Source organism: Trachurus japonicus, chromosome 9 (assembly GCF_045865225.1).
Source record: "Trachurus japonicus isolate A0001 chromosome 9, Traja_1.0".
Lineage (NCBI taxonomy): Eukaryota > Metazoa > Chordata > Actinopteri > Carangiformes > Carangidae > Trachurus > Trachurus japonicus.
Window position 1 is genome coordinate 5,446,897 of NC_140915.1, and position 25,157 is coordinate 5,472,053.

General features: G+C 41.7%; 2 protein-coding genes across 4 annotated transcripts; one reads left to right on the top strand and one right to left on the bottom strand.

Annotated features, from left to right (window-relative positions):
* Positions 1-839: 839 nt before the first annotated feature.
* LOC146980770 (protein mono-ADP-ribosyltransferase PARP14-like) lies at positions 840-21,077 on the bottom strand. 3 transcript variants are annotated; one of them, XM_085785773.1, is made up of 24 exons: positions 20,779-21,077; positions 18,939-19,021; positions 15,457-15,484; positions 15,101-15,175; positions 13,797-13,970; positions 12,564-12,689; positions 12,186-12,287; positions 9,645-11,841; positions 9,130-9,239; positions 9,051-9,087; positions 8,852-8,927; positions 8,380-8,616; positions 7,835-8,056; positions 7,500-7,602; positions 7,216-7,365; positions 7,051-7,104; positions 5,897-6,082; positions 4,841-5,044; positions 4,332-4,459; positions 3,296-3,531; positions 2,898-3,169; positions 2,594-2,733; positions 2,234-2,408; positions 856-2,134 (listed from the first exon to the last, which is right to left on the bottom strand). In XM_085785773.1, exons 1-24 carry the CDS (start codon positions 20,963-20,965, stop codon positions 1,851-1,853), a joined length of 5,586 nt encoding a protein of 1,861 aa, XP_085641899.1. In that variant the 5' UTR covers positions 20,966-21,077; the 3' UTR covers positions 856-1,850. The 3 variants fall into 3 exon arrangements, with proteins under 3 accessions (XP_085641897.1, XP_085641899.1, XP_085641898.1); XM_085785771.1 differs by having other exon boundaries at positions 840-2,134; positions 9,051-9,239; XM_085785772.1 differs by having other exon boundaries at positions 8,852-8,922; positions 9,073-9,239.
* A 490-nt stretch (positions 21,078-21,567) lies between these two features.
* On the top strand, positions 21,568-24,858 carry LOC146980771 (kinesin-like protein KIF20A). Its single transcript, XM_085787997.1, has 4 exons — positions 21,568-21,712; positions 22,671-22,760; positions 23,910-24,032; positions 24,706-24,858. Exons 1-4 carry the CDS (start codon positions 21,569-21,571, stop codon positions 24,856-24,858), a joined length of 510 nt encoding a protein of 169 aa, XP_085644123.1. The 5' UTR covers position 21,568.
* Positions 24,859-25,157: the final 299 nt, after the last annotated feature.

Below are 25,157 nucleotides of genomic sequence, written 5' to 3' on the forward strand. Positions count from 1 at the left end.
AGTAAATCCTATCCAGGAGTGTTTGGACTCTATGGCTGATGTAAATGGACTAAATGGTAAATGGACTTGCATTTATATTTATATAGCGCTTTTCTAGTCACTTGGACCACTCAAAGCGCTTTACACTGTAATGGTCGCATTCACCCTTTCACACACACATTCATACATATTCTCACAGACAGGCTTTTTTGGGAAGCTAATCATTCACACACATTCACACAGGGCAAGTGTGGGTTCAGTGTCGTGCCCAAGGACACTTTGATTGGGGGAGCCGGGAATCAAACCGCTGATTTTCCGGTTAGTGAATGACCCGCTCTACCTCCTGAGCCACAGCCACCTGCGATGTGTATTGCTTAAGTTGGCATTGTGCCACATACCATACTGACTGTAGTGTTTCCAGTAAATCTTATCCAGGAGTGCATTGACTCCATGGCTGACATGTATTGCTTAAGCCACCAAAGAAAATCTTCTACAGAAGTTAGTCTTCTATTTATTTAGCAAATAATAATTAAAAAAAACCCCACATGATTCCAGGTGTATAAAGTAACTTATGCTAACTACACCTTTAGACACAGTCAGAAAACCACGAGGCTCCCCCTGACTCTCATGCCATCCAAAAATTAACTCAGGTAGGTTGTGTCCTTAAAGTTACAGGCTCTTATTTTTTGTCCATCACTTTAAAATTAAAGAAATTAATGACTTTATATAAAATAAAATAAAATAAAATAAAATAAAAATGAAATATCTGGGATACCATTAATGGAATAAACAACAATAGAGGAAATTGTATAGGCATCATGAATATTCTTAATCTTCAATCTTATATCCAATGCAAATTAAGTGGTCAGATTGGGCAGAATTCAGATTCAAAACTTTATTTAAAGGCAGTAAAGTTTACATTAGCATGGTCACATACAGTGTCATTAACAACTTACTGTTTTCAAAAGTTTGTGTGGATCAAATATCATATGTTAAGGAGGTTGTATGTTATGATTGATGCTAGCATGTTAGCATGGTGACATTTTCTTATTAGCACAAAGTAATTGGTGACACAAAGTCTGGCGCTGATGGGAATGTCAATATTTTTCTAGATGTTCGGACATAATATCAAAGGTTTAGGACAAATCCAATTTTGGCCTAATGATGTCAAGATCAGCAGCCACAATATGATCCATCCTCAGTGGACCAAGAATATCTGAAGACAATTATCCAACCAATATTTGAAGTGTTGGTCTGAATAAAAGTGGAAGATGAACTAAAAGACAGTGCCAGCTACAGAACTGCCGTGGCTAAAAATACCAGACAGTTAATGTTGTACAACAGATATTAGCCTATGGTTTAGATTCAAAACAACAACTACTTACTTACTTACTTACTGTTCGTTACCATCAACATAGCGGCTGAAAAGGAACACTTAAAATCAGTATTACGCCAATTTGTTTTGTAATGGCTATCTAACCCTGCCCTCAACAGTTACCTCAGTGAGCAAACTTGGTTTCCATTTCCATCAGCTTTTTTGTTGAACTGATGGCATGCTGGACACGGCAGTATGACTATGGGCTCCAGTAACATGGGATGAGCCCAGACTAGCTGGCTAGCATGCTAACTTTTATGGAAGAAACAAATTGACTGAAACAAAAGCAAAACAAGAGTTGATATTGGTATTGCCTTCCACCATTGGAGATAGAAATCAGTTGCTAATGCTAACACTGGCTATGTAGCAATAGCAAAAACTAGCATACAGCACCTACAAATGTTTAACAATTTGTTATTATTACAGCTTTTATGATATGGTTATAATTTTAAGATTGCATTTTTTTAGCACATAAGTACAGTGTGATCATGGTAGTTTATGTAAATGTGATAAGGTATTCTGGGTAAGCCTGTATGTCACTGAAGACTACAAATATGGCTGGGTTGGGAGTCGTATCAGCGACACTGTCGTACAGATCTGCAGCATTCCCAGAGCCTTTCGCTGGTGGGGTGATCATTCCACGTTTCCCAATGGTGTAGTCACCAACCAAGACCCTGGCGAGGTACATGCGCTTGTGACCATTGGCGTCCGGCTTGGCATAGCCTTGTGCTGAGTAGACAGGGTCCACGGCAAAGTAGGAACCATTACCATACATTGCAGCTGCAGCAAAAAATAAACACAATAAACAAATTAAACCAAAGACTGAAAGGTGAGGTGCCATTAGTGCACAGTGCAGGGTGTAACAGTGACTTAACTTACCGTGTGTTCCTGCGTAGCTGCGGTTGAAGCCCTGTTTGTTGATGAGATCAATGGAGTTGGGACCGGTGCCATGAAAGAGCAGCTTTTCGTTGTTGGTGTGTTGGTTCTTCACTTCCAGCTGTTTCTTCATGAGCTGGTAACTCTGCCACAGTGTCGCGTTTTGGACTCGTTCAATCTGCAATAGTTACATGTTATTCTCTCGTAAACCATTGTCACTCTGTTGACTTAATGTGTTTTCTACTTTCTCTTATCTTATTATGATTAATCCTATTTTTATTGTATTACGAATGACCAAAACCAAAATATCCCAGATACCAGTGCTGCTGTATTATAGTTAAACCAATAAGATAGTGGCCGTACACTGATGATGTTTGGAATAAGACTGGTCTTTGTGAGTTCCTTCTCCACATCATTGTATTCATTAGATCCTGCTGTGAGAGGAAACAGCTTCACAATGTCGCCTTGCATGGCGTCCCAGTGTCCAGGCAGGGCAGCGTCAGCTGCAAACATCACAACAGGAACGTTTGTTTGAGGTAGGAAAAGGGAACATACAGATGCTGATATTTTCATAGGGATATGTTCATCTAATTAAGATTACAGCTCTACCTTTGCACTTGATATTTGAATTGTCGGTTAAATTAGGATTCATACAATAATCATTCACCTTTCAAGTCTTTCCTGAGCAGCTCCAGCTGTTTATGCCCATTCCTTGAAACAGCTTTTCTAATCTGTGCATCAGCATTGTACGTTTCATTGTTGATCTTGATCTTCACAATTTCTTTTTTCCCCAGAGCCTCCTCCAGCTCGAGGTTGGTGTACATGTCGAAGGAAACCATACTCCCATTGCGATGCTGAAACTGCCACTCCACCAGAGAAGTCAGCATCAAGGCCTGGGTCTTCAAGTTCTCTGCCCTCTCCACCCTCCGGATGATGTTGCTGATTGTCAGAAAGAGATTAAGAAAAGAAATAAAATACTCTGACATGTAGTGATCTAGACTGAGGCTCTGTTGTGTATTCATTCTGTTTTTATATCATAACTATCTATAGTCGTTGTTTTCTGACCTGATTTTTGACTCTGCAGTGTGGACGTCTCTGGTCAGACCCTCCAGGTGGATGCTGGGCTCCTGCTCCTCCTGTCCTTTGTCCAGACGGATGCTGACGGTCAGTTCACTCTGCAGGGTTTTCAGCTGCTCAACGTCGGCCTGCGACAGGTGACTGATGAACTTGTCTGTGATGGTTCTCTGAGCCTGTTCGGCCAAGATCAGCTGCTCAATCCTCCGCTTAGTGTCACTCACAGCCTGTGGCAGAGAAAAGGCTGTGAAGCTACAAACCACTATTTCTTTTTTTTTAAGTATATATATTTTTTGGCTTTTTTGCCTTTATTTGAGAGCGCATAGTAGAGATAGACAGCAAACCGGGTCCGGCGGCCGCTTTAACCAGCCGTTTGTTTTGCTGTATATTATCAAGGCTTAACCAGCATGCACATTCTCCTTTAGGGTGGTGCTGGGAACAGATCCCCAGTCAGGTTCAACATAAAGAATCAGCACTTGCTCCCACACTCACTTGAAGCTCTTTAATTGTTAAGTCAACGTTTCAGTCTATTGAGCTTCATCTGAATGCGAGAGCAAGTGCTGATTCTTTTTGTTTTGATGTATAGCCATGTAGCCACAACTCTGTAGACCACGTCCTCTGAAGGACGAATTCCCTGAGCTGAGACACAGTTATAGATCTTTGGACTAGTAATTTGTCGCAGCAATAGCTGTTTTTTGTAAATGGTCTGTATTTATATAGCGCTTTACTATACCTGCAACGATACCCAAAGCGCTTTACATCATACATCGCATTCATCCATTCACACACACATTCCCACACTGATGGCGGAAGCTGCTATGCAAGGCGCAAACCACAACCCATCAGGAGCAAAGTGGGTAAGGTGTCTTGCCTAAGGACACTACGGCAGCAACCGGGACAGAGTGGGATTCGAACCGCCAACCAAATCAAGTAAATGAATAAAACGTGGTTGTTGATTTGAGTCCAGAATCAAGACGCCCTCTCAAAGTAAAGATATAACACATGGAGAGAATGAACATGTGTGAACCTTTTTGTTGTCAGCACACAGCTGAAACTCCGTAGACTCAAACTCTTCTGCCTCCAGAACCAAGTCCTCAGTTCCAGACCGCTCGTCCACAGATCCCGTAAGAAATGAAGTGAACTGTGTGAAGCCCTCTGAAAAAGCAGTAACAATAGATTCATGTTCATGGCAGTGACAGTGATGGTGGTTTTCATAGTGCGGTTGTTTTGTTGGAGCTTTGGTTTTATTAGCCAATAATTATTTGGATACACAGACCTGATGTATCTGATTCATCAGTTAGTCTCCTTCATCATCAACACACACTGATTCCCACACACACATATAGACTTCTCCCTCTACTACTCACTTCAGCACCAAATTTGGATTACTCTCACTAAGAATATTCCTCAACAACTATTAGTTGATTAAAAACTACAATTAGCTGTTATAGGATACTTCTTAACGTTTATTATCTTTTTAAAATGAAACCATTCTAACTATATGTAGGCAGAGTTTACCAACAGAACGATAAATACCTTTAATCTTGGTGAAGACGCTCTTCTGCTCCACCTCCTCTCCCTGTCTCTTCTTCATGCTTGAGTGGAACTCTTTGATCATGACCGTCTGGAAGATCAAGATCTTCACAGAGCGAACAAATCTCAGTTGCTTCTTCCTCACAAAGTCCACCACAGCACCAACCATCGCATCGGCCACCGCCGATGGGTTGGCCCCTCCCTGACCTAATGGGCAAATAAGGACCGGTGATGTTGATGATGATGATGGCCAATAGGATTGTGTTGCAGAGTGTTGCTTAGTCTTAAAACTCGATGGCAGATCAACTGTCTCATGATGAACATTTTTCTATATTACTATTTCTTACTTTTTTAAAGCAAAAGATTAAATGAATCAAAGTGAAAATAACCTTTACTAAAAGCCTTAGTGATGTTTGGAGTTTCATTAATTTGAATATTTATCAAGTGTAAATACATGAAGGTTCTGCCCTAACAATCTCTAGCACCATCACCTGGACTGAAGTGGCACTTTAGGCCTTGTCCTAGTGGGATACACTGAGGTGGGAATACTGCTGTGTATCGTTTTCAGAAAAATCACTGAAATCTCCTAAGAACAAATAGTGCTAAGGAAATTTCAAAGGTACTTTACATGAATTGAATTTAGATCCAGACTGTGGAGCAAAAAATAATAAACCGTTAGAAATTATCCCCATTTGTCAGATTAAAATATGCAGTTTTTTCCCCACTTTTTACTTCTTGTTTTTAAGTGTAAAAACTTAATTCTGGCAGTTTGTCATAGCCGTCATCTTTGAAGCTTGAATTACTGACTGATCTGCTTCTATCTACTGTACTTGCACATCATATCAAATGCAGGTTCTGTCTGTTCTAACTGAACAGAGACCAGTGAAAAATAAGACTAACTGTGAATTTAAACAACATGAAGGCAATGAAATAATAGAAATGACAAAATGAAGAAGTAACACAGGAAACAAGGGAGAGGAAAAAAGAGAATTATAGACTAAATGTAGAGTCTTGTTTGAGTTGCTACTACTGAAGCTTTTGTTTTTTGTCAGGACAGACCTGTGCCCAGGGCCGGGAAGGCCACGGAGCTGAACTTGTTCTCCTCGCAGACCTTCAGCACTGAGTAAACCATGTCCTTGATCTTTGCAGGATCGCTCTGTCCGACGATGTGGATGATGTGTCTGCTGGGCAGGTTTCCGGCTGACGTCAAGATCATTGAATGAGGCTGGTTACCTAGAGTGTTCGCTACAGAGAGGAACCAAACATCAATTCCCTCAAATCCAGGTCAGACGGAGCGAAATTCTACAGTGAACATACTTCAGTCCATATATAATACCTGTAATTTCAATCCAAGTACAGCCACCATAGAGCTTGTTTTGCCACTAACCTATGAAGACAGTGGTACTTCACTAGCCCTCATGTTCAGAGACTAACACCAGTCAGTGGAGTGGTAGCAATGAGACAAGAAGACCTGCTGTCTGGTAAAGTTCTTTGAAGCTGGAAGAATCTTGTGGCACGTCCTGAGTGGCCTGATAAGATTTTGACCCCCATGCTTCACACAGTGAGTTTCCTCCAGTCTCTTCTCTAAATGTTTCATGTCAGTGGCAGTAGCTAACTAGCTTCCTTGGTTAGTACACTCTACTCCTAGAATTTATGAAATCACACTGTTAGATTAATGCAAGATAGCTCATATCTGACTTTAGCCTTGAGTTACAGTTTAGCTAGCTAGTTTTCAAGTTTAGAGGTAAGTTACCATTGGCTAACTAACATTAGCTAGTTTTTGACTTAAGCTTTAAGTTACAGTTTAGCTAGCTAGTTTTCAAGTTTAGCGGTAAGTTACCATTGGCTAACTAATATTAGCTACTTTCTGACTTTAGCTTTATATTATTAAATTACAGTTTAATTAAATTATAGCTTACAGAATGCAAGTTGCATACCAATGTAAAATGTTATGGTAATGTGGGGAATAGTTGTTATATTTTGACATCGGTGGGGTTCATTCCATTATGGGTTATTCTTTTACCTTTAACATTGGTTTTCTAACAGAATTAAGGAGGTATTCAGGAGTTTGGTCACTGTTTGGTATTAACATATGTGTTATGTTTACCCAACACCTCTGTCCACTGAAACTTCTGTCTGAGCTACATTGGGTTTCCTTACATCCCTCGACCTGCCTGATGATCAATAAATCAATCACAGCTACAGGTACTTACCAATCTCCTGCTCAACATTATACCCAGCACCATCTAAGATCGCCTTCGACACCCCTGAGATATAAAAGAGAGTCCGCACAGTTATTAAAACAAATTATGCGTTGTATGTAAAAACACAATAACAGTATTCAAAGAAACAGAAGAAAACAAGAGGACAACAGTCACCTGATCTCAGGTTAAAGTGTGAGTTGGAGGAGTTGATGATGACATCACTGGCCTCCTTGGTGATGTCTCCTGACGACACCTCGAGGGTCAGCTGACCCATCTCCATCCTGTACACACCGAGAGAGGGAGACGATACCCGACCGAAGGAGCCTGACACACACAAATACACACACACCTTAATATGTCTCTTTACAGACTTCATGTGCTTGATGTGTTGTTTTACTTTGTGTTCTCAGTGGTTCGACTGCTCGTGAATAAAGGCAGAGACGTCGGGTGTTTCTTACCTGAGGGCTGCTGTGATTTCTGGGCCAGTGGCTCGTTAAAGGTCTGAGTTTCATGTTGGACGTGTGTCTGACTGCTCTGACCTTTGAACTCCCTGGTGAAACACTGACAAACAACATGTTGACATATTATGTTGTGATTTTTGCAGTAGTGAAGTGAGCAAAGACTTCAAGTCTCCTGTTGGACCGATAATGGGAAGTTTAATAAAGATATAAGTCGATTGGCAGAACCATTTGTTTTCATTCCATTTCTTCTTCTTTGTAAAAACCTGCTGCCTACATTACCCACAGTGCAATGTGTTTCATTCTCAGAACCAACTCGTGAATTAGTCACTTACATCCACAGTTTGTTGGTCACTGGGATGGACGACAATGGCCACATGTTTAAGGTGGCGAGGAGTTCTGCTGCGACTAAATGAATGGATCTCCCTCATCAGGACTCTGGACACCACGTCTCTGGGGAAACTCAGGTTTCCTGTACCGATGGCCGGGAACGACAGTGACGTCATCTTCAGCTTTTCTGCCTCCTTCAGACAATCCTTGATGATGGTTACCAACACCTGAGACAGACAATGGACACAGAGGCTGAGGGGTCAAATGAATTCAGTGAGTATGGACCTTTATTTGGAGACTTACATGTCACAACTTCACAAACCAAATCTCCAGTGTTTATCTCCCGTCCTCACAAAGTCCTCAGGCTTGTGAGAAAATGTGTTCAATAAACATTACATTTACTAAAATAATATGACCACATATAAGCAGAACCACATGACAAACTGTCTCTGTTACAAAACTGAACTTTAAATTTTTCTGTGAAATATTCCTTGAAATTAATCTCAGTCGCTCTGTTGTAGACTTAAACCTGCTGTGTGAAGCCACTCACCTCCTCTGCCTGCCTTCCTCCATTGGCCCAAAAAGGACAAACTGCGTGGAAAATTTTGCGACAGTTGAGTTTGAAGCCGTCGGTGATGACGACGTCTCCGTACTGCAGAGTGGCCACCCTGGCCTCAGACCGAACAGCCAACTGCAGAGACGGTCCGGCCGCCTCCAGGATCGCTTTGGAAACAGCTCCCTGGCCCAGATTCATGTTCTCTGAGATGGTGTTGACAATGACATCGGTCTGTGGAGGACAGTACAAACTAATTTCAAAATATCATCAATCATTTAAAGTCAGTTCGCAATGCTCCATAAAAATATAAAGGAGATGCATCATCAACAAATTAATCAAATAAATCAATTCCTTCATCTTAGTCCAAGATGTGATTTGATCTCAAAACTGAGCTCAAATTAAATCTGAAATACTTCTTCCGGTATCTGTGTCCACATCCACACAAATCAGCTGAGTCAGTTCTCACCTTCTGGTCCTGAATGCTTCCCTTGCAGAGAACAATCCTCAGGCCCTCAGCGGTGGTCTTCTCCAGCTTCCCTGGTCTGCAGCCAAACAGAGAAGACATCAATGCATCCAAAGCTTTTTAGAAAAATCTCAGACTCTATAAACATGATTCAAAATTTAGATCCCTGGGGGGAAAATGCAGATGCCAGAAAGAAGCCTACCCTCCATGTCCTCCATATGCACCACGTTCTCTATGTCCTCCATGTGCTCCAGGCGTGGTGTGTCCTCTGGGGCTGTGACTTCCCCAGTTGTCTTGCTGGCCTTCATGAAATTCACCTCTATTCCCTCCTCTCCCTCTTCCTCTTCCTCCTCTTCCTCTACCCCCTTGACCTCGACCTCGCTGATGTTCACTGGAGAACAATAACATAAAAATTCACCTTCAGTCCACCTAAGCTAGGCAAGGCAAGGCAAGGCAATTCTATTTGTATAGCCCGTTTTTATTAACAGTTTGTCTCAAAGGGCTTTACATGGCATCGTAACAATATCCTCTGTCCTTAGACCCTCACATCGACTGAGGAAAAACTCCATGGAAAACCCTTTTAACAGGGAAAAATCGGAGAAACCTCAGGGTGAGCAACAGAGGAGGGATCCCTCACCCAGGACGGACAGACGTGCAATAGATGTTGTTACAGACAAGAAAACAGTTTACAGTTTATAATAAGCTACATATGTATTGTGCGGCTGAGAGTATATTTCACAGTTTTCTACTATTTTAACTTCTTGCAGTATAACCAAATCATCGGTAAACACTTTACCTTGAAGACCAACCAGCTCTCCCGCCTCCCTGCTGAGGTTCTGTCATGGTGGGTCCCAGGTCAAGGAACTCTTGGTTGACAGCTTTGGCCAGGACTCCGACAGTGTTGTGGTTGTTATCCACCAGGTGAATCTCAGTCAACGATCCTGGACCTCCTGGACTGTCACAGTACTCCCGCAGAGCCTGAGCGATGGTCTCAGCACAGAGTTCAACAGGGAAACCAAACACACCTGAGCTGATGGCCGGCAGGGCGATGCTGGAGCAGTTTGCCATCTCTGCTTGTTTCAGACTTTCTTTAACAGCGAGCTTCAGGCGTGACACTGACGTCTTCTTCTCAGAGTTTGAGAACCGAGGACCGACTGCATGAACTACATACTTGCAAGGCAGGTTACATGCATCTGTGACGATGGCGTCACCTGGGCGTAGTTTTCCATATTTGGAGATGTAATCGTTGCTGATCCTCTGCAGATTTGGTCCTGCAGCCTTGAGCAGAGCCAAAGCCAGGCCACCAATGTGCTGTAGTTCCTCGTTAGCTGCATTAACTACTGCATCAACGTTGAAGCTACAGATGTCTGCCTTGCTAACTGAAACTAGGACTCCACTGGTGGTCTTCACATTGCAGTAAGAGTGCCCACCTTCTCTCTCGTAGTTCACCTCCTCTTCATCTTCTTCATCATCTTCCTCTTGATTCTCTGGACGAAGCAGGACCACACAGTTGAACTCTGTCATTATTGTTGACAGAAAAATGCTTCCATGTGACTGGAAGTACTTCTTTGCTCCAGGCTTGTCAATAATCAAGTTGTCAGAGAAGAAAGTGCTGGTCAGTTCCAGAAGGCAGGACTTGGCTTTCTGAACATGAAGACGAGCCCCAGCAATAGTGATTCTTGGTCGTTCTGAGTCTAAGTGGATTGCCACATGATTAGCTTTGGCAATACTGGACCAATCATGTGATTTCTTCTTGTCAAGGAACTGAACAACAGCACAGGACTCGACACGAATGGTTTCTTTGACTCGTGAGTAGTTCCCAATGAATTCCCTCAGATTGCCGCTGACCTCCTTGACTGGAGTCATAAAGCCAGCCACTGTTATTTTGTCTCTTCTTTTTGGATGGAGCTGAATGTCCACCGTTCTCTTCTTAGAGGAATTATAGGCGTCAAGAAGTTGTTTGGTCAAGTCCACCCAGCTGGGAAGATTCAAAACTTCTTCATCCTCCACATCCACAGTGCTCACAGACAAAACTGCCTTCATCCTACTCTCTGCCTCAGAGAGGATGCTGTCAGAGCTGCCCAACAGTAAAACCCCTTTAGTCTCAGTGCTGTAGATGGCACTGATCCCTTGGGATGTGAACAGGTCCTGGGACATGGCCATTGAATCCACTGTCTTCAGAAAGTCTAGAAGACCTGGTGGGAGATTCAGCTGTTTTTTACTCATGTGCACATTCCGCTCCAAGATCCATGATTTGGTCTTGTAAACCTCTCCAGGGAGTCCTGAAATGGTTAACTTCTGAGCTTCTTCATCGTAGGACAGGGTCATATCAGGGGAAATGCTGAGTGCAAAGTTGTGTAGCCCATCCTGCTTCAGGATGTAGAACATCGCAGGTGACAAGTCCATCACATCAGAGATACCATTAGTCTGTCGTTCGATCTGACTCATGGCTTTAAGAACCAGGTTCTCCACCGGAGCCTTGATTTGTTTGATATCATGTACTAGGCCAGCCACCATCAAAGCCCCTTTAGATGCATCCAGTACCAGGTAAGCAACTTCCTTGACAACCAAACGCACCTCTTTCTCTACAGCTTTCCATGCAGGTGCATTCGCTGTGCATTCAAAGGCCGAGTACTGAGACATCAGCTGACGGAAGGCCTCCTGGGCCGTACCTGCCCAGTTCTCTACATGTTTCGCAGTCAGGTCTTTCTGCCTCAAAAAGCTGGGAAGAGGACTCAGTTTCACCTCGGGATTATCCAAATCCACACTGCAAAAGTATGGACCCATCTGATCATTGATGCTTTTTAACTGTTTCTTCATGAGGAGGAATTTCCAGACAGTTTGGTGAACGCCCTCGGTGACAGGATCGGGCATCTTCCAAGTTGGTCGTTCCTTGCCATACAAGGCCGTGCCCAGAGACTCGTGGTACAGGTACACCTTGACAGGGGTGGAGCCAATCATGTAGTCTGTTTTTGTGCAAATGTTCTCCACAACTGTAACAATACAAGGAGTAAAGGAAGAAAGCTCAGTTTAGTATTTGATCTACAACAAAACAATTGTGATTTTCTTTGATTTTCTATGACAATTAAGTTGTCAAAGTTACAGGAGACACTTTATGTCCTACAGTATATGGACACCTCCGACACTGTCTTTTTCCTGGGCTGCTTAGGTGTACTTTCACAATTGAGACAACACAAATCAACTCTAACACGTTATTAGGATGTCCAAATACTCCTGGCAAATGGTGTAATGACATCTCGAAGAGCATTTCCAAATGTGACAGTTACTGTAATGCTTATACTGAATCTACTTTAACAAACAGAATCAGTTGAAAAACCTTTGGCATCACTGAAAGAGAGGATGGCAGCCTGTTCATTTGGGATCATGACGATTTTGTCCGGCTGAATCCAGTTCTTCTCAAAATACAGATCCAACATGTCTGGAAAGGAAACACAAAGACGGTAAAGTTTGTGAAAATGATTACCGTAAATGATGAAAATGTGATTAACAAATACCAACATGCACTCAAAACATCAGATTGTATACAAACAACAAATTAAAATGCCTGAAAACACTAAATATCGAAAAAACAAGAATGTGTAAAAAGAACAACCCCCTCTATCACATGGAAGTTGCTGCAGGTTTATTGTCACTGCTGGATCAACAGAACCTCCTGTTCACCAGACACTGCAGTGTTTCTACAGTTACTTTGTACCTTTGCCCACAGTTGGAGGAAGACTCTCCACTCTGACGCTCGTCGCTGCCTCCAGTAGTCGAGCGGTCAAACCCTGTTTCTGCATCTTGCTACTGGTCTGACTCATGGTGAGGAACCTCTCAGCATCTGCAAAACACTCCATGTTACTAAAACAATCAGAAGAAACCAGGCTCGTTCCATGTCTGAGCTGCAAAACCCAACAAAGGCATCAAGAGGATGCAGAAACAATGTCCAAACTGTAGGAGAACACATGCGAGACAGACAACAAGGAACACAGCCCCACATTTAAAAGTCTCCAGACTCTTTAGAGGCTCATGCATGTACACAACAGCAACATGCACATGGGTGTCATGCATGAGCTACACAGATACATATCAGTTATCAGAGTGAATGCTGTGTGAATGCTTGAGGTCATTTAGCAATGTTGTTGTTGCACAGTTTGTCCAGCAGAGTGCGCTCTCACTCCACTGCTTCATCCAGTCAACACTGTCTGCAAAACATCGGAGGACTTTGGACACTGTCTTCACAATGAGTTGGTGGAAAACTCAGAACCAATGTCTCCATCATTTCTCCATCTAATGGACCATCCACCCCCAACAGCCCCAATAAGAACATGGGCTGAAGTATTGATACTTTACTCCCCAAACATTCACCTCCAGTGCTGATCCTATTTTGTTTTTGTTTTCAGCCCACACAGAAATGTCATGTATACAGACAAAGTGTTTGCCTCTTTCTGGATTTCTTACTTTTTTGCATGTTCACTTCACTCAAACAGGTTCTACTGAAGTGATTTCTTGATTCACCAGGCTTGGCAGTGATCAGGCCAGGGAGTGAAATTGAACTCATCTTTCCAAAAAAGTTAGCTTTGTCACAGTAAGTTCATGATTTAACAAGGGGGCAATTACTTTTTCACATAAGGCCAGATGGATAGCTTTTTTCCTTTAATAAATGAAATCATAATTTTAAAAAACTGCATTTTATGTTTACTTGGGTCATCTTTGTCTAATATTAACATTTATTTGTGTGTGACAAATGTGCAAAAAAGTAAGAAATCAGGAAGGTCCATTCACACTGCAATGCCACTTTATATTAGTACTGGTACATGTAAAGATATACATTTATAACATACTATATAAGATACAGGTAAATGTGTATATGTATACTTAAATTATACACAAACATGTGTATAATTTATAATATCTAATTAATTCATATATGAAAGTTGGTTGTTACCTTCAGGCTTGTCGAAGGCGACCACGGCTCTGTTGGACTCCCAGATGATCTCCAGACTGAAGCTGCTGTCGTCGGCCCCGGAGACGTTCTCCACCAGCATCACCAGCAGATCCCTGCACATGTTGTCTGACACGTTCTCCAGCACCACAGCAGAACTCTGAACAGTCTCCGGGTCTGAGACAAGACGAATAAAAACCAGCATTACCTTCTCTGTGTCACTCATTTTACTGTCTGCGTTTGTTTTGACACTTAATTAATCACGTCTGTGATGCAGAGAATTAGCAAGAGATTCAAGGTTGGATACTGGTTTGTTTCACAGGTTATTTACTGATCATATCCAAACATTTTCTGTAAAGTGCTTTAAACATTTGATTTTCCACATTCAGAGTCCAGTTGGTTGTGTTGAGGTTGATTTCATAAGAACGTTTTTTCTTTTTCAGCTGACCTGCTGCTGACTGAACAACAACAAGTCTCTCAGATATGAACTAGGGTTTATGAACTGAGATAACAGATAACTGAACATTGAAACAGTAATAATATGATAATATTGATAACTTAATGATGTCTTAAAGCAGAAGTAAGTGATATATTTGTGTTAATATAAGTCTTAAATAGTTATATCTTCCGACAGCAATCACTTACATAGAGTGTTTGGACCGAAACACGGGTCTCTCAGTCACTCTGCTCTGCTCTGAGCCGAAGAGAAAACATTTATCGTATCCTACAGTTTTTATCCAATGAGGAGAGAGAACAGCATGCAGGGCTGTGTGTGCAGCCAAGGGACGCCGTGAATGTGGTGACGTAGGGACGAGGACTGTTATGGTGCGTTCAAGGCAACTCGTAACTCCTGTTTTTCCGACCTGTGAAGTTGTAACAGTTCGATCTGGTACGAGTTCACCGGTCGGAAGTTACGAGTGGCCGTTATAGTGACTTTCACCGGTAAAACAGGTCGGAAAAACACGAGTGGGTTGTCTGGAACGCTACAAAGTCGTAAGTTGTGACTTGAAGCTGTAATTTACTATTTCAAAAGCCTGCCTGGAACGCAGCACTAGCGAAAACGACCGGATCGCTTACTTCTGCTTTAAGTGCAATAAAATATTAGATTAAATTAAATTTTACACTTCTTTCCAGAAAACTGATGACGGACAAGAGAACTGGCTGAAAGCTCAGGAAGAACTAAGTAAGTGGGAGTTGTAGTAATTTGATCTATATTCTGTGAAAACACCTGGAAATCTGCAGGAAAACTGTTCTAAATGGGAAAATCTAAACTTTGACTTCACACTGAAACACTTGTTTGTTTTTACCAGGTGTGTTCGCTGCAGCAGCTCCGGCTCCAGCTTCGACCTCCGACCCCTGAGCCTTTGAGTCTGTGGAAGAATCTGAGGATCAAGAGAATCAGTTTTGTCCAGTTTAGATCATTTATCTGCAACATGAAAACAACCAGACGTGATGAAGTGAGGAGAAATAAACTCTCACTCTACTGATACGATCACGTCAAATCAGAGGAAGAAAAGGAACGAAAGTTTGGAGTAGAAAGACACAAACAGGAAGTGGAGAGTCACACTCACTTCCTGTTGGTTTGAATCTCTGCATAACAGAAAAGCAGTCTGACTGAAGATAAACCAGAGAGAAGCAGAAAGAGTTTGAAGTTGAGTTTTACCTGAGACGTCGTCGCTGTTCGTCGGCGTCTGAAGAGAAAAATAACGACTGAGTCACATGAAGAGGAAAAAACACTCAAAGAAAATATCTAAAGTATGTGCAAACAAACGGAAAATACAACAGTGACACAGGTTAGTGACCCTTAAATTGAACATTTTTTGTCCAGTTTACAGGAAAAAAAAGTTGTGCGATCAAATAGAAATATGACTGAAACAGGAACAAACTCACAACAACAACATTTGTAGAAATTATCTGATGAATTTAAACATGAAGAAACAAAGTCAGAATTCGGATTTCAGGAAAAACAAAACTGACTCTGGTTATTTGTTTCTTATTGCTGCTCGGTGAGTAAATGTTTAACTTCTCTCTATAAAACCGATCCCAGTGCAGTTACAGTGAGTTCACACAGGCACCACTGTCACTTAAAACTGTAAACTTTTTAAACTTGCTTCTGACATTCAGGAGAAAAAATGAAGCAGAAGAAGTTTGAAATAAATATTTAGGTTCATTTCAGACAAAACGTTTATGAACATGTACAGGAGACTTTAGTTTCAGAGCAGTGAGTTCTGCCGTGACCTCCATGTTGGTTTTATTGTCCTGATTAAAACTTTATCGTCGTCACTGTTTGACGGAGGAACCACACCCTGTCGCTAGGCAGCAGCAACTACAGAAGAAGAAGAAGAACACTGAGTTCAGGTCAAAGCTTCAGGAATTTCTAACACGTTGATCACAGGTGTGACAACAACAGGAGCAGGAAGCTCCGCCCCCCTCAGACCAGTAAACAATGAAACAACGATGGCCCGACTCCGTCTGACCCTGGAGCTGCTGGAACTACGTCACATTCACTGGGTTCAGTCCAAAGATCGACCAGGACTCATCATCTCACCAGGGTTTACACCTGTAACCTCACCTCACCTGTCACATGGTGTCACATGACAGAAACTACAGCAGGTGGACTGGGGCAAAGAAAATCAACCCTGGCATTTCTTGGCCCTGACCGGCCCACAACACTGACTGATACCAATGCTTTAATTCTTTTTATTTGCTGCATTATGGCGCCATCGGGGTTGGGTTTTTTTTTTCAGCTGCTGTTTGTCGACCCACTATATATTCTTGCTGTGACGTGACTATTAAAGGGATAGTTCACCCTAGAATGATATTTCGCTCATTATCTACTCACCCTCATGTTGACTAAGGGCTTTTTTCCAAATCTCGCGTGATTCGCAGTAACCGCACTGACGCCGGCGCAAATCACGCGAGATTTGGACGGACCAGGAAGAGGAGCTTCGAGAAGCTTCCGCTACAAACAAGCTTAAAATATAGACTTATTTAATTTTTTTCGGGACAATTACGCAATTTGGGGCTTCAGCACAAGACGGACATTACATACGAGCATCATGGAGGTATTTGGATGTTTTTTTGTGTGTGTTTTTTTACGAAGAGCTCCGGTGTCCCTTTGCAACCGTTATATGGACATGCACTGCTACGCCGAGACCCCCTGTAACTCAGAGAAGGGACGGAGGACTCTGAAACTTCTTCCAGCCCTTAGTCAACATGAGGGTGAGTAGATAATGAGCGAAATATCATTCTAGGGTGAACTATCCCTTTAAGCTGTGATTGATAGTTCACCCAAAATTCAAATTTCACTCATTATCTACTCACCCTCATGTGGACTAAGGGCTGGGAGAAGTTTCAGAGTCCTCCGTGGCTTCTCTGAGTTACAGCGGGGCTCCGTGCAGCACTGCATGTCCATATGACGGTAGCGAACGGAGCTCACTTTTCTTCGTCCAAAAAGACGCACCAAAAAACATCCAAATACCTCCATAGTGCTCGTCTGTAATGTCCCTCTTGTATTGAAATTGTTCCGAAAAAAATTAAATAAGTCAATATTTTAAGCTTGTTTGTAGCAGAAGCTTCCAGTGTCTCACTTCACGGCTCTTCCGCTACAAACAAGCTTAAAACATAGACTTATTTAATTTTTTTCGGAACAATTTCTCATGTCGGGGCTTCAATACAAGACAGACATTACATACAAGCAGCATGGAGGTATTTGGATGGTTTTGGGTGTGTCTTTTTGGACGAAGAACAGTGAGGCCCATTCGCAACCGTCATATGACAATGCACTGCTGCGCGGACCCCCCCTGTAACTCCAAAAAGGCACAAATGGCTCTGAAACTTCTCTCAACCCTTAGGGCCCATTCACATGGAGCGTCTTTTGCGCGAGCGTTTCCATTGTTTTCAATGTAACCGCGCGCCTTGCGCACGCAAAATCCGAAGCGACACCGACGCGCCGCGCACGCGGTGCGCCTTTTTTTCCGTGTGCGTCCGAGGCGCACCGAGATGAAAATATCTCAACTTTTTCGAATGCCGCACGCGCACCGCATGTCATGTGATCAGAATCAGCTGCACGGACCTGCTTCACCAGCAGCAACAAGCAGCCCGGCTCTCAGTGCTTGCTGCTTTCAGCAGCTCAGTTCTCCCCCGGTCCAGCCCGGATCTCTACTCCATAGCTGCCGTAGCAGCAGTGTGATACCAGTACATTTAACTGCATTTTTAACTTTTATTAGACACAAGGTAGGGAGTTCACGTCTCGCCTGCCTCCCTCCTCTCCACACGGCGGTGAGTCCTCCGTTCAAACTGACAGACAGACAGGCAGATCGAGCAGTGAAGCTGCTGAGAGGGTTGCTTAGTAACGGCAGACGCGACCATAGACGCGAGCTCAGAAGCGCTTTGAAAAACGCATGCAAAACGCTCCAGCTGGCGTTTTCCATGCGTTTTTAGGCGCTCCATGTGAATGGGCCCTTAGTCGACATGAGGGTGAGTAGAAAATGAGTGAAATTTGAATTTTGGGTGAACTATCCCTTAAAGCCTTTATTTTGAACAAGAAAAGAAGTACAAAAAACTGACAGAAGACAAAGCAAACAATAGTAATAGAAAAAATTCAGTCTTAACATTCTCAAAAGGGATTAGGAAGAAGTAAAAAACGTATATAATCCTACTGCTTGTATAGTAGGTATAAAAAATAAAAATATAGAAATCTATTCTAAACCTACATACACTCATATACAGGCCTATACATCCAAATTCAGAAAAATATGCACCTATGTTCAACCCATATACTCCCATATACAGTCACATACACACACATACATAGCTACTATATGTACATGTAATAAACATCAGCCCAGGGTGATTGACAGCACCTGACTGAATAACAATCAACCAGTAGGATGTGTCGATTGGTTTCACCGCTGTAAACTAGTGAGACTCAGGTAGAGAAGGAGCTCCAAACTGATGATCAACCTAAACCCTCTGATCCTGATCCTGTCCCACCCTGATAGTCACTTCCTGCTTCGTTCATCCTGCAGCTGAACTTGAACACCAGAGACTCTGCAGCTGTCGAGCTTCTTCACAACCGATACACGACTGAAACGTTGATTTAAAGACCGTGAACAAACGACACGTTGAAACTCTCTGACTTACTGTTGCAGAAAACAGACGTAACTTGATGGTTTTCTGGTCCACGGTGACTTCATGGTTCTCTCTCGCCAGGACTCGCTGTCTCACTGCAACCAGAGATTCAGATTTTACACAACTCAGAAAAGTCTGACAGAGTGAGAGAACAGCAAACACAGTCGTAGCCAGGTCTTATCGTTTTCACTGTTAAGTCTGATTTGACTACAGCAGAAAGATTTTAAAGCAGCGGAGTTTAAAGGTCCCGGTGCTTCACTCCAGTTTATTTATCTTTGGTTGTAGAACATCTCTCTCTGTATATAATATTTGAATATAATGATTCATTACATCATTTACTGCATAAAAAACCTTCAATAGATGTAAATAAGTTACATTAAAGACTTTTTAGGATCTTTGAAAGTGAAATTGAACCAAATAGGGAATGTCCTTTCTCTACATGAACACACTGATGTTCAACCACTAAGAAAAATGTCAAATGTCCAACTACTTGTTGTTAAATTAGCTTTTTTTTTTCTTACCAGTTTTACCAACAGTGTCTCAGTTTAATGCACTGACTGAACCACGTCACATGTCTCAGCCTGACGTCTATGTTTTTTATAGCATATAGTCATCAGATCAATCAAATATGTGTCTTGATTTTTATCTTTGAATTAAATTGAATTAAATCAACAATTTCCCCATTTCCATGACCTAACAGTAAAGTGATCTTAGGGTAATGTTGTCTGTTACCATACAAACACCTCTTTGTAGCTTTAAAATAAGTAAAAGAGTTCAGAAATATATTTAAGTATAAGTTAAAGCATCAGGATTTAAAGTGAAACGTTCTGTTAGAAATAAATAAATACAATCAAAGTGTTCCTTCAGAATAAAAGTCCTCATCAGAATCACATTTACAAGTTATGACGTGTTTTTACAATTAGATTTATTATTAACTTTGTTATTTGTCCACCAATAACTTCAGACTAGTTTAAATCACAGCGTTTATATTTTACATTATTGATCCACCTGCTGTGTCATCACCATGCAGGCTTGGCCTGAGCGGCGCAGTGCATGCTGGGAAGTCAGCTGCTCATTATCTTGCCTGATGTATAAAACACAACCAATAGCTGATGTAAGTCAATAACTAAACAGACCATAACACCATAATGCACCGTAACACATTGAGAAACTATGCATTTTAAAACTTTATTTCTTTATTTATTACTATTATATTGCATGCTTAGTTAAATGTTGTTGGTTTTTTTAAATGTTTTTATCCTAAACTCCTGGAAGTTGTGAATTCCCTTCGGGATTAATAAAAGTATCTATCATCTAATAACCTGATTGTGTTATTACGAGCTGACACGTGACATGTTGACCAATGACGTCAGAGTTTCTACAGTTTACAGTGACGATTAAAAGTTAATTTGCCGATTTGAACAGGATAAATGTGCCTCAATCTACATTACATGACATTAAATATGAAGTTAAGTCACATTAAATGAAGTTAAATCTAGTTTGATGATGTTTTTACAGTTTCCGCGGTGTCGCAGTATCTCTCTCGGTTAAAGTCTTCAGACCAGACTCGGTTCGCCTGGACTGTTGAAACCCGGTTCTGTCAGAAACCCAGACCCGGACCCGGATTCGGACCTGGACCCTGTGCTGAGTGCCGTGGAACCTTTCTATTTATTTATTTATTTATTTATTTTTTACAACTTTATTGACCACAAGAGTATACACAGACCTGAATACAGTTAGATGAAACAAGTGTATAGCCTACAACATTAATACACAACCAAACCATCATAAATACGCCAGGGGATGACAGCAAGACATAAAACACATAAACTTAAATAAAGGGGGGACTCACCCTCCTCGAGTCTGAAGAAGACGGCGGCTCTCGGGGCTTTCTCCTCCAGCTCCACGCGGCAGTCTCCTCCGCTGGACTTCTTCTTGCTCTGGAAGTAAAGCTGCAGTTTGTTCTTCAGGGTCTTGGTCTGGTCCGGGGTCCAGTCCCCCTCCACGGCCACCGGCGGCGGACAGTCCGCTCCGTCCATCCCGCCTACCGAGCACTAACAACGGAGACAAAGTGAGGAGAGACTCGGTGTCGCTTCGTGTTTCACACACTTTCACTTTCGTTTCAGCTTCGAGTCGCGGAGAAACGGGAGAAAGTTGAACAGATGAGTCATGGGGGTGGGGGGTGATACTAGATCTGTATTTGTTGACAACAGGTTTGTCATAGTAATCATCTTTATTAGGCTGTAAATACATTCTTTACATATAAATATATTTAGGCTGCAGATAGACCCCTCCTATTATTACCGCGGTAAAGTGAGCCGCTGTTTGATTTTCGTTGGGCGCGTGCTACAGTAAATACGGTAGGCACGGTTCTCGAGCAACGTGAAGGTCCTGAAAGATACATAAAGCCTATGTGCTTTTACTGGAGAAATGTGGAGGAAAATCACTTACAAGATTAATCAACTTTTTAGTTATATTTCACTGCCGTAAAGGGGAGAAAAATCACCTTTCATCGACATTTTACTGTAATGTAGAGAAAAATTAATTTAAAACGACCCCCTATAATAAAAGCCATTTACTGTATGCACAGTCGTCTGTCCTTTAACAATGACCTCTGTGCTTCTCTCTGTTGCTGCAGGATGATGATGATGGACTCATGTCTGACCCACGGGGCCGACCGAGGGGAACAGGTGGAGCAGGACGACCTGCACAGACCCCTCCACCACCGCCCCCCACCCCCACCACCACCACCCCCACCAGGTGTCTGCACCTCCACAGACTCACAGGTGAAACTGACCCGACCCGTCCACAGTGATACCTGCAAACACACGTGCACAATTATGTGAAAATGTTGTTATATAATCTCCAACAGGTGCAATAACCCCCCACATATCTGTTTCTAGTGACAAATGTTTACTTACTTTACTTACTTATATTTTATGATATACTTTTCTCTTCTTGGATGGTGTTTAAAGGGATAGTTCACCCAAAATTCAAATTTCAAAGTTTCAGAGTCCTCCGTGGCTTCTCTGAGTTACAGCGGGGCTCCGTGCAGCACTGCATGTCCATATGACGGTTGAGAACGGAGCTCACTTTTCTTCGTCCAAAAAGACACACCAAAAAAACATCCAAATACCTCCATAGTGCTTGTCTGTAATGTCCGCCTTGTATTGAAGCCCCAACATGAGAAATTGTTCTGAAAAAAATTAAATAAGTCTATATTTTAAGCTTGTTTGTAGCGGTAGCTCCCAGTGTTGCTCTGTCAGAATCTCGCGTGATTTGCGGAGCCGTGAACTGGGTGTCAATGCAAATCGCGTGAGATTTGGACGGACTAATTATCGGTGCATGTTGTTTTGTTCCCTCATCAAACTCATCAAATACACAATCCAACAACTCCACAACGCTCTGGTGGACAAGTTGTGACCTGCACATTCACCACGCTATGAGATAATAACACAACGTTACCAGACAGAGTTGTTTTAGAGGGAAATTCATGCAAAACCAGCTGATGCACGTTGCCTTCAGGGACAGTTTTTCATCAAGCAGTCTCTGTATTTACCTCTAAAACAACTCTGTGTGGTAACGTTGTGTTATTATCTCATAGCGTGGTGAATGTGCAGGTCCCAACTTGTCCACCAGAGCGTTGTGGAGTTGTTGGATTGTGTATTTTATTTTATTCTATCCAGGTGTGAGCTTCCCACCTGAGGCCGATAAATGTTGACTGTGACTCTCTTTCCTCTCCAGAGCTCCGGTGTGGAGGCCAGAGAACACCTGCAGGTTTACCTGAGGATTCGACCCTTCAGCTCAGCAGAGAGCAGCAGTGGAGAGTCACAGGTCAGACTGAGTTGAATTAAATAAATAATGTGTTCCATAAACATTTTTAATTTCGCTCCCCAATTTCTTTTTGTGCCTCCAAATAGTTTACCTTATGCGAGCTCCTTGGGAAAAATGTTATGGTAGAGCCCTCGCTACTGCAAATGCTCAATAAAATGCTCCTGCAACACTTCATTGTGCTTTATTGAATGTATTTTCAGGGTATCCGCGGGGTCTTGAAAAGTATTAAAAGGTGTTAAATCAATTTTGGGAAAATTAAGACCCTTAAAAAGTATTAAAAAGTCTTTTTCACGACTTTATAAAGTCTTAAATTTTGAAGGTATTTTTTCTGAATTAGCTGTCCAAGAGTTTGAGTCCTAAAAACATTGCGAAAGTGTGTGAATATATGCATTTTATTAAAAAACAAAGATGAACCAGTACATAAAAAAGAAAAGAAGATTGTTGTTTTTGTTTTTTGAGAGTGGAGCAATGTTTTTTTTATTTTAGATAGATAGATAGATAGATAGATAGATACTGTAGATAGATAGATAGATAGATAGATCATTTATTGTCTGCCCCAAGGGTAGCAGAAATTTGTCTTTGACAGGGCTCATCACTTTACATACACTCAAACACACTTTATTTTATATTTTATATAAACTTTGCCTTTTATTTATTATCCCAGCCTATTTTGAATTCTGTAGCATCATAGTGGTCTATAGTCTTTATCACAAATTAAAACTGCATGTTACGTTAAAAGTGTCACTGATGTAAATGGTTACAGCTTGAAGTGGCAGTGAGGTATTGAAAAATATTGAGAAGGTCTTGAAAAAGTCTTAAAAAGGTATTAAAATTAACTTCAAGATTCCTGTATATACCCTGGGTAGAGCCCTCGCTACCGCAAATGCTCAATAAAATGCTCCTGCGACACTTCATTGTGCTTTATTGAATGTATTTTCAACTACAAACAAGCCTAACACGCAACTTAGATATTGCAATCAATTTCTAATTTTGTTTTTTCTTTTATACGTTTTTTTATTTGTCATGATAGGTCTTAAATTTCATCCATAATGGTCTTAAAAAGGTCTTAAAAAGTCTTAAATTTGAGCTGGTGAAACCTGCAGAGACCCTGCGGTACATAAACTCCTGTCTGGTTCTGTCTGGTACCAGGACTGCGTTTCCATGGAGACGCCCGACACGGTGCTGCTGAAGCCTCCCAGTCTGTCTCTGTCGGCGAGGCTCAGCGCCGACCGCTCGCTGCCTCAGACCGGACAGCGCTTCACCTTCTCCCAGGTCTGTAACCGCCACACGTTCATTCATCATCATCATCATCTGGTTTTATTCTGCCTCAACTAACCATTATTTTCATTATCGATTATTTAAACGATTAATCGATTAGTTGTTTGGTCAATAAATTGTTTAAAAATATCAGTCAGTGTTTCTCAAGCCACCAGACGACATCGTCCTCAAATGTCTTGTTTTGTCCACAAACCAAAGAGAGACTCAGTTTATTGTCATAAAGGAACAAAGAAACCAGAAATATTCACATTTAAGAAGCTGGAATCAGAGAATTTGGACTTTTTACCTTAAAAAACGACTCAAACTGATTATTAGATTATCAGAATAGTTGACAATTAATATAATAATCAATTATTGTTCGATTAATTGTTGTAGCTCTACACTCAACAGCTAATTATGAGCTACAGTTTTATTAACTTTGAACTTGTTTTAAAATTTTATGCAGTATATTTATTATGATGTTTACTTATTGCTGTATTGTGTTGTTGAGGTTGTTGTTCATTCACATTTGATTATTGCATTTGAATCACTTATATATTAACTTTTGAACCCATAAAAAGTGTCAGAAGAGTCTGATAACATCTCAGTGCAGAAGAACAAGTGTTTCTTTATGTCTATCGACCTTTTCCTCTCATTAATAACGACCGTTCTCTCCCGTCCTGACCAGGTGTACGGACCCGACACCTCCCAGAAGGAGCTGTTTGCAGGAACAGTGAAGGATCTGGTGAAGGACGTTCTGGAAGGAGAAAACTCTCTGGTGTTCACCTACGGAGTCACCAACGCCGGGAAGACCTTCACCTTCTTAGGTCTGAGTCTCTGAATGAACAATCTGAGTTTAACGTGTGAAACCGCATCTTTCTCCTCAGACAGATGGTGACATCATCGGTTTTTCTCTTTCCATGCTCCTCCCAGACACAATTTACGCTCTACGCACATGATTTTTTCCACATTTGTAGACATTGCTAAACTTTCCAGTTCATGTTGTTGGTGAGATGACGTCTCTTATTAAATCAGAGACAGGTATGATTCCATACGATGCGAAACGATTTGATGAGGGCTGCTGCAACTAATGATTATTTTCACTATTGATTAATCTATTAGTTGTTTGGTCAATAAAAT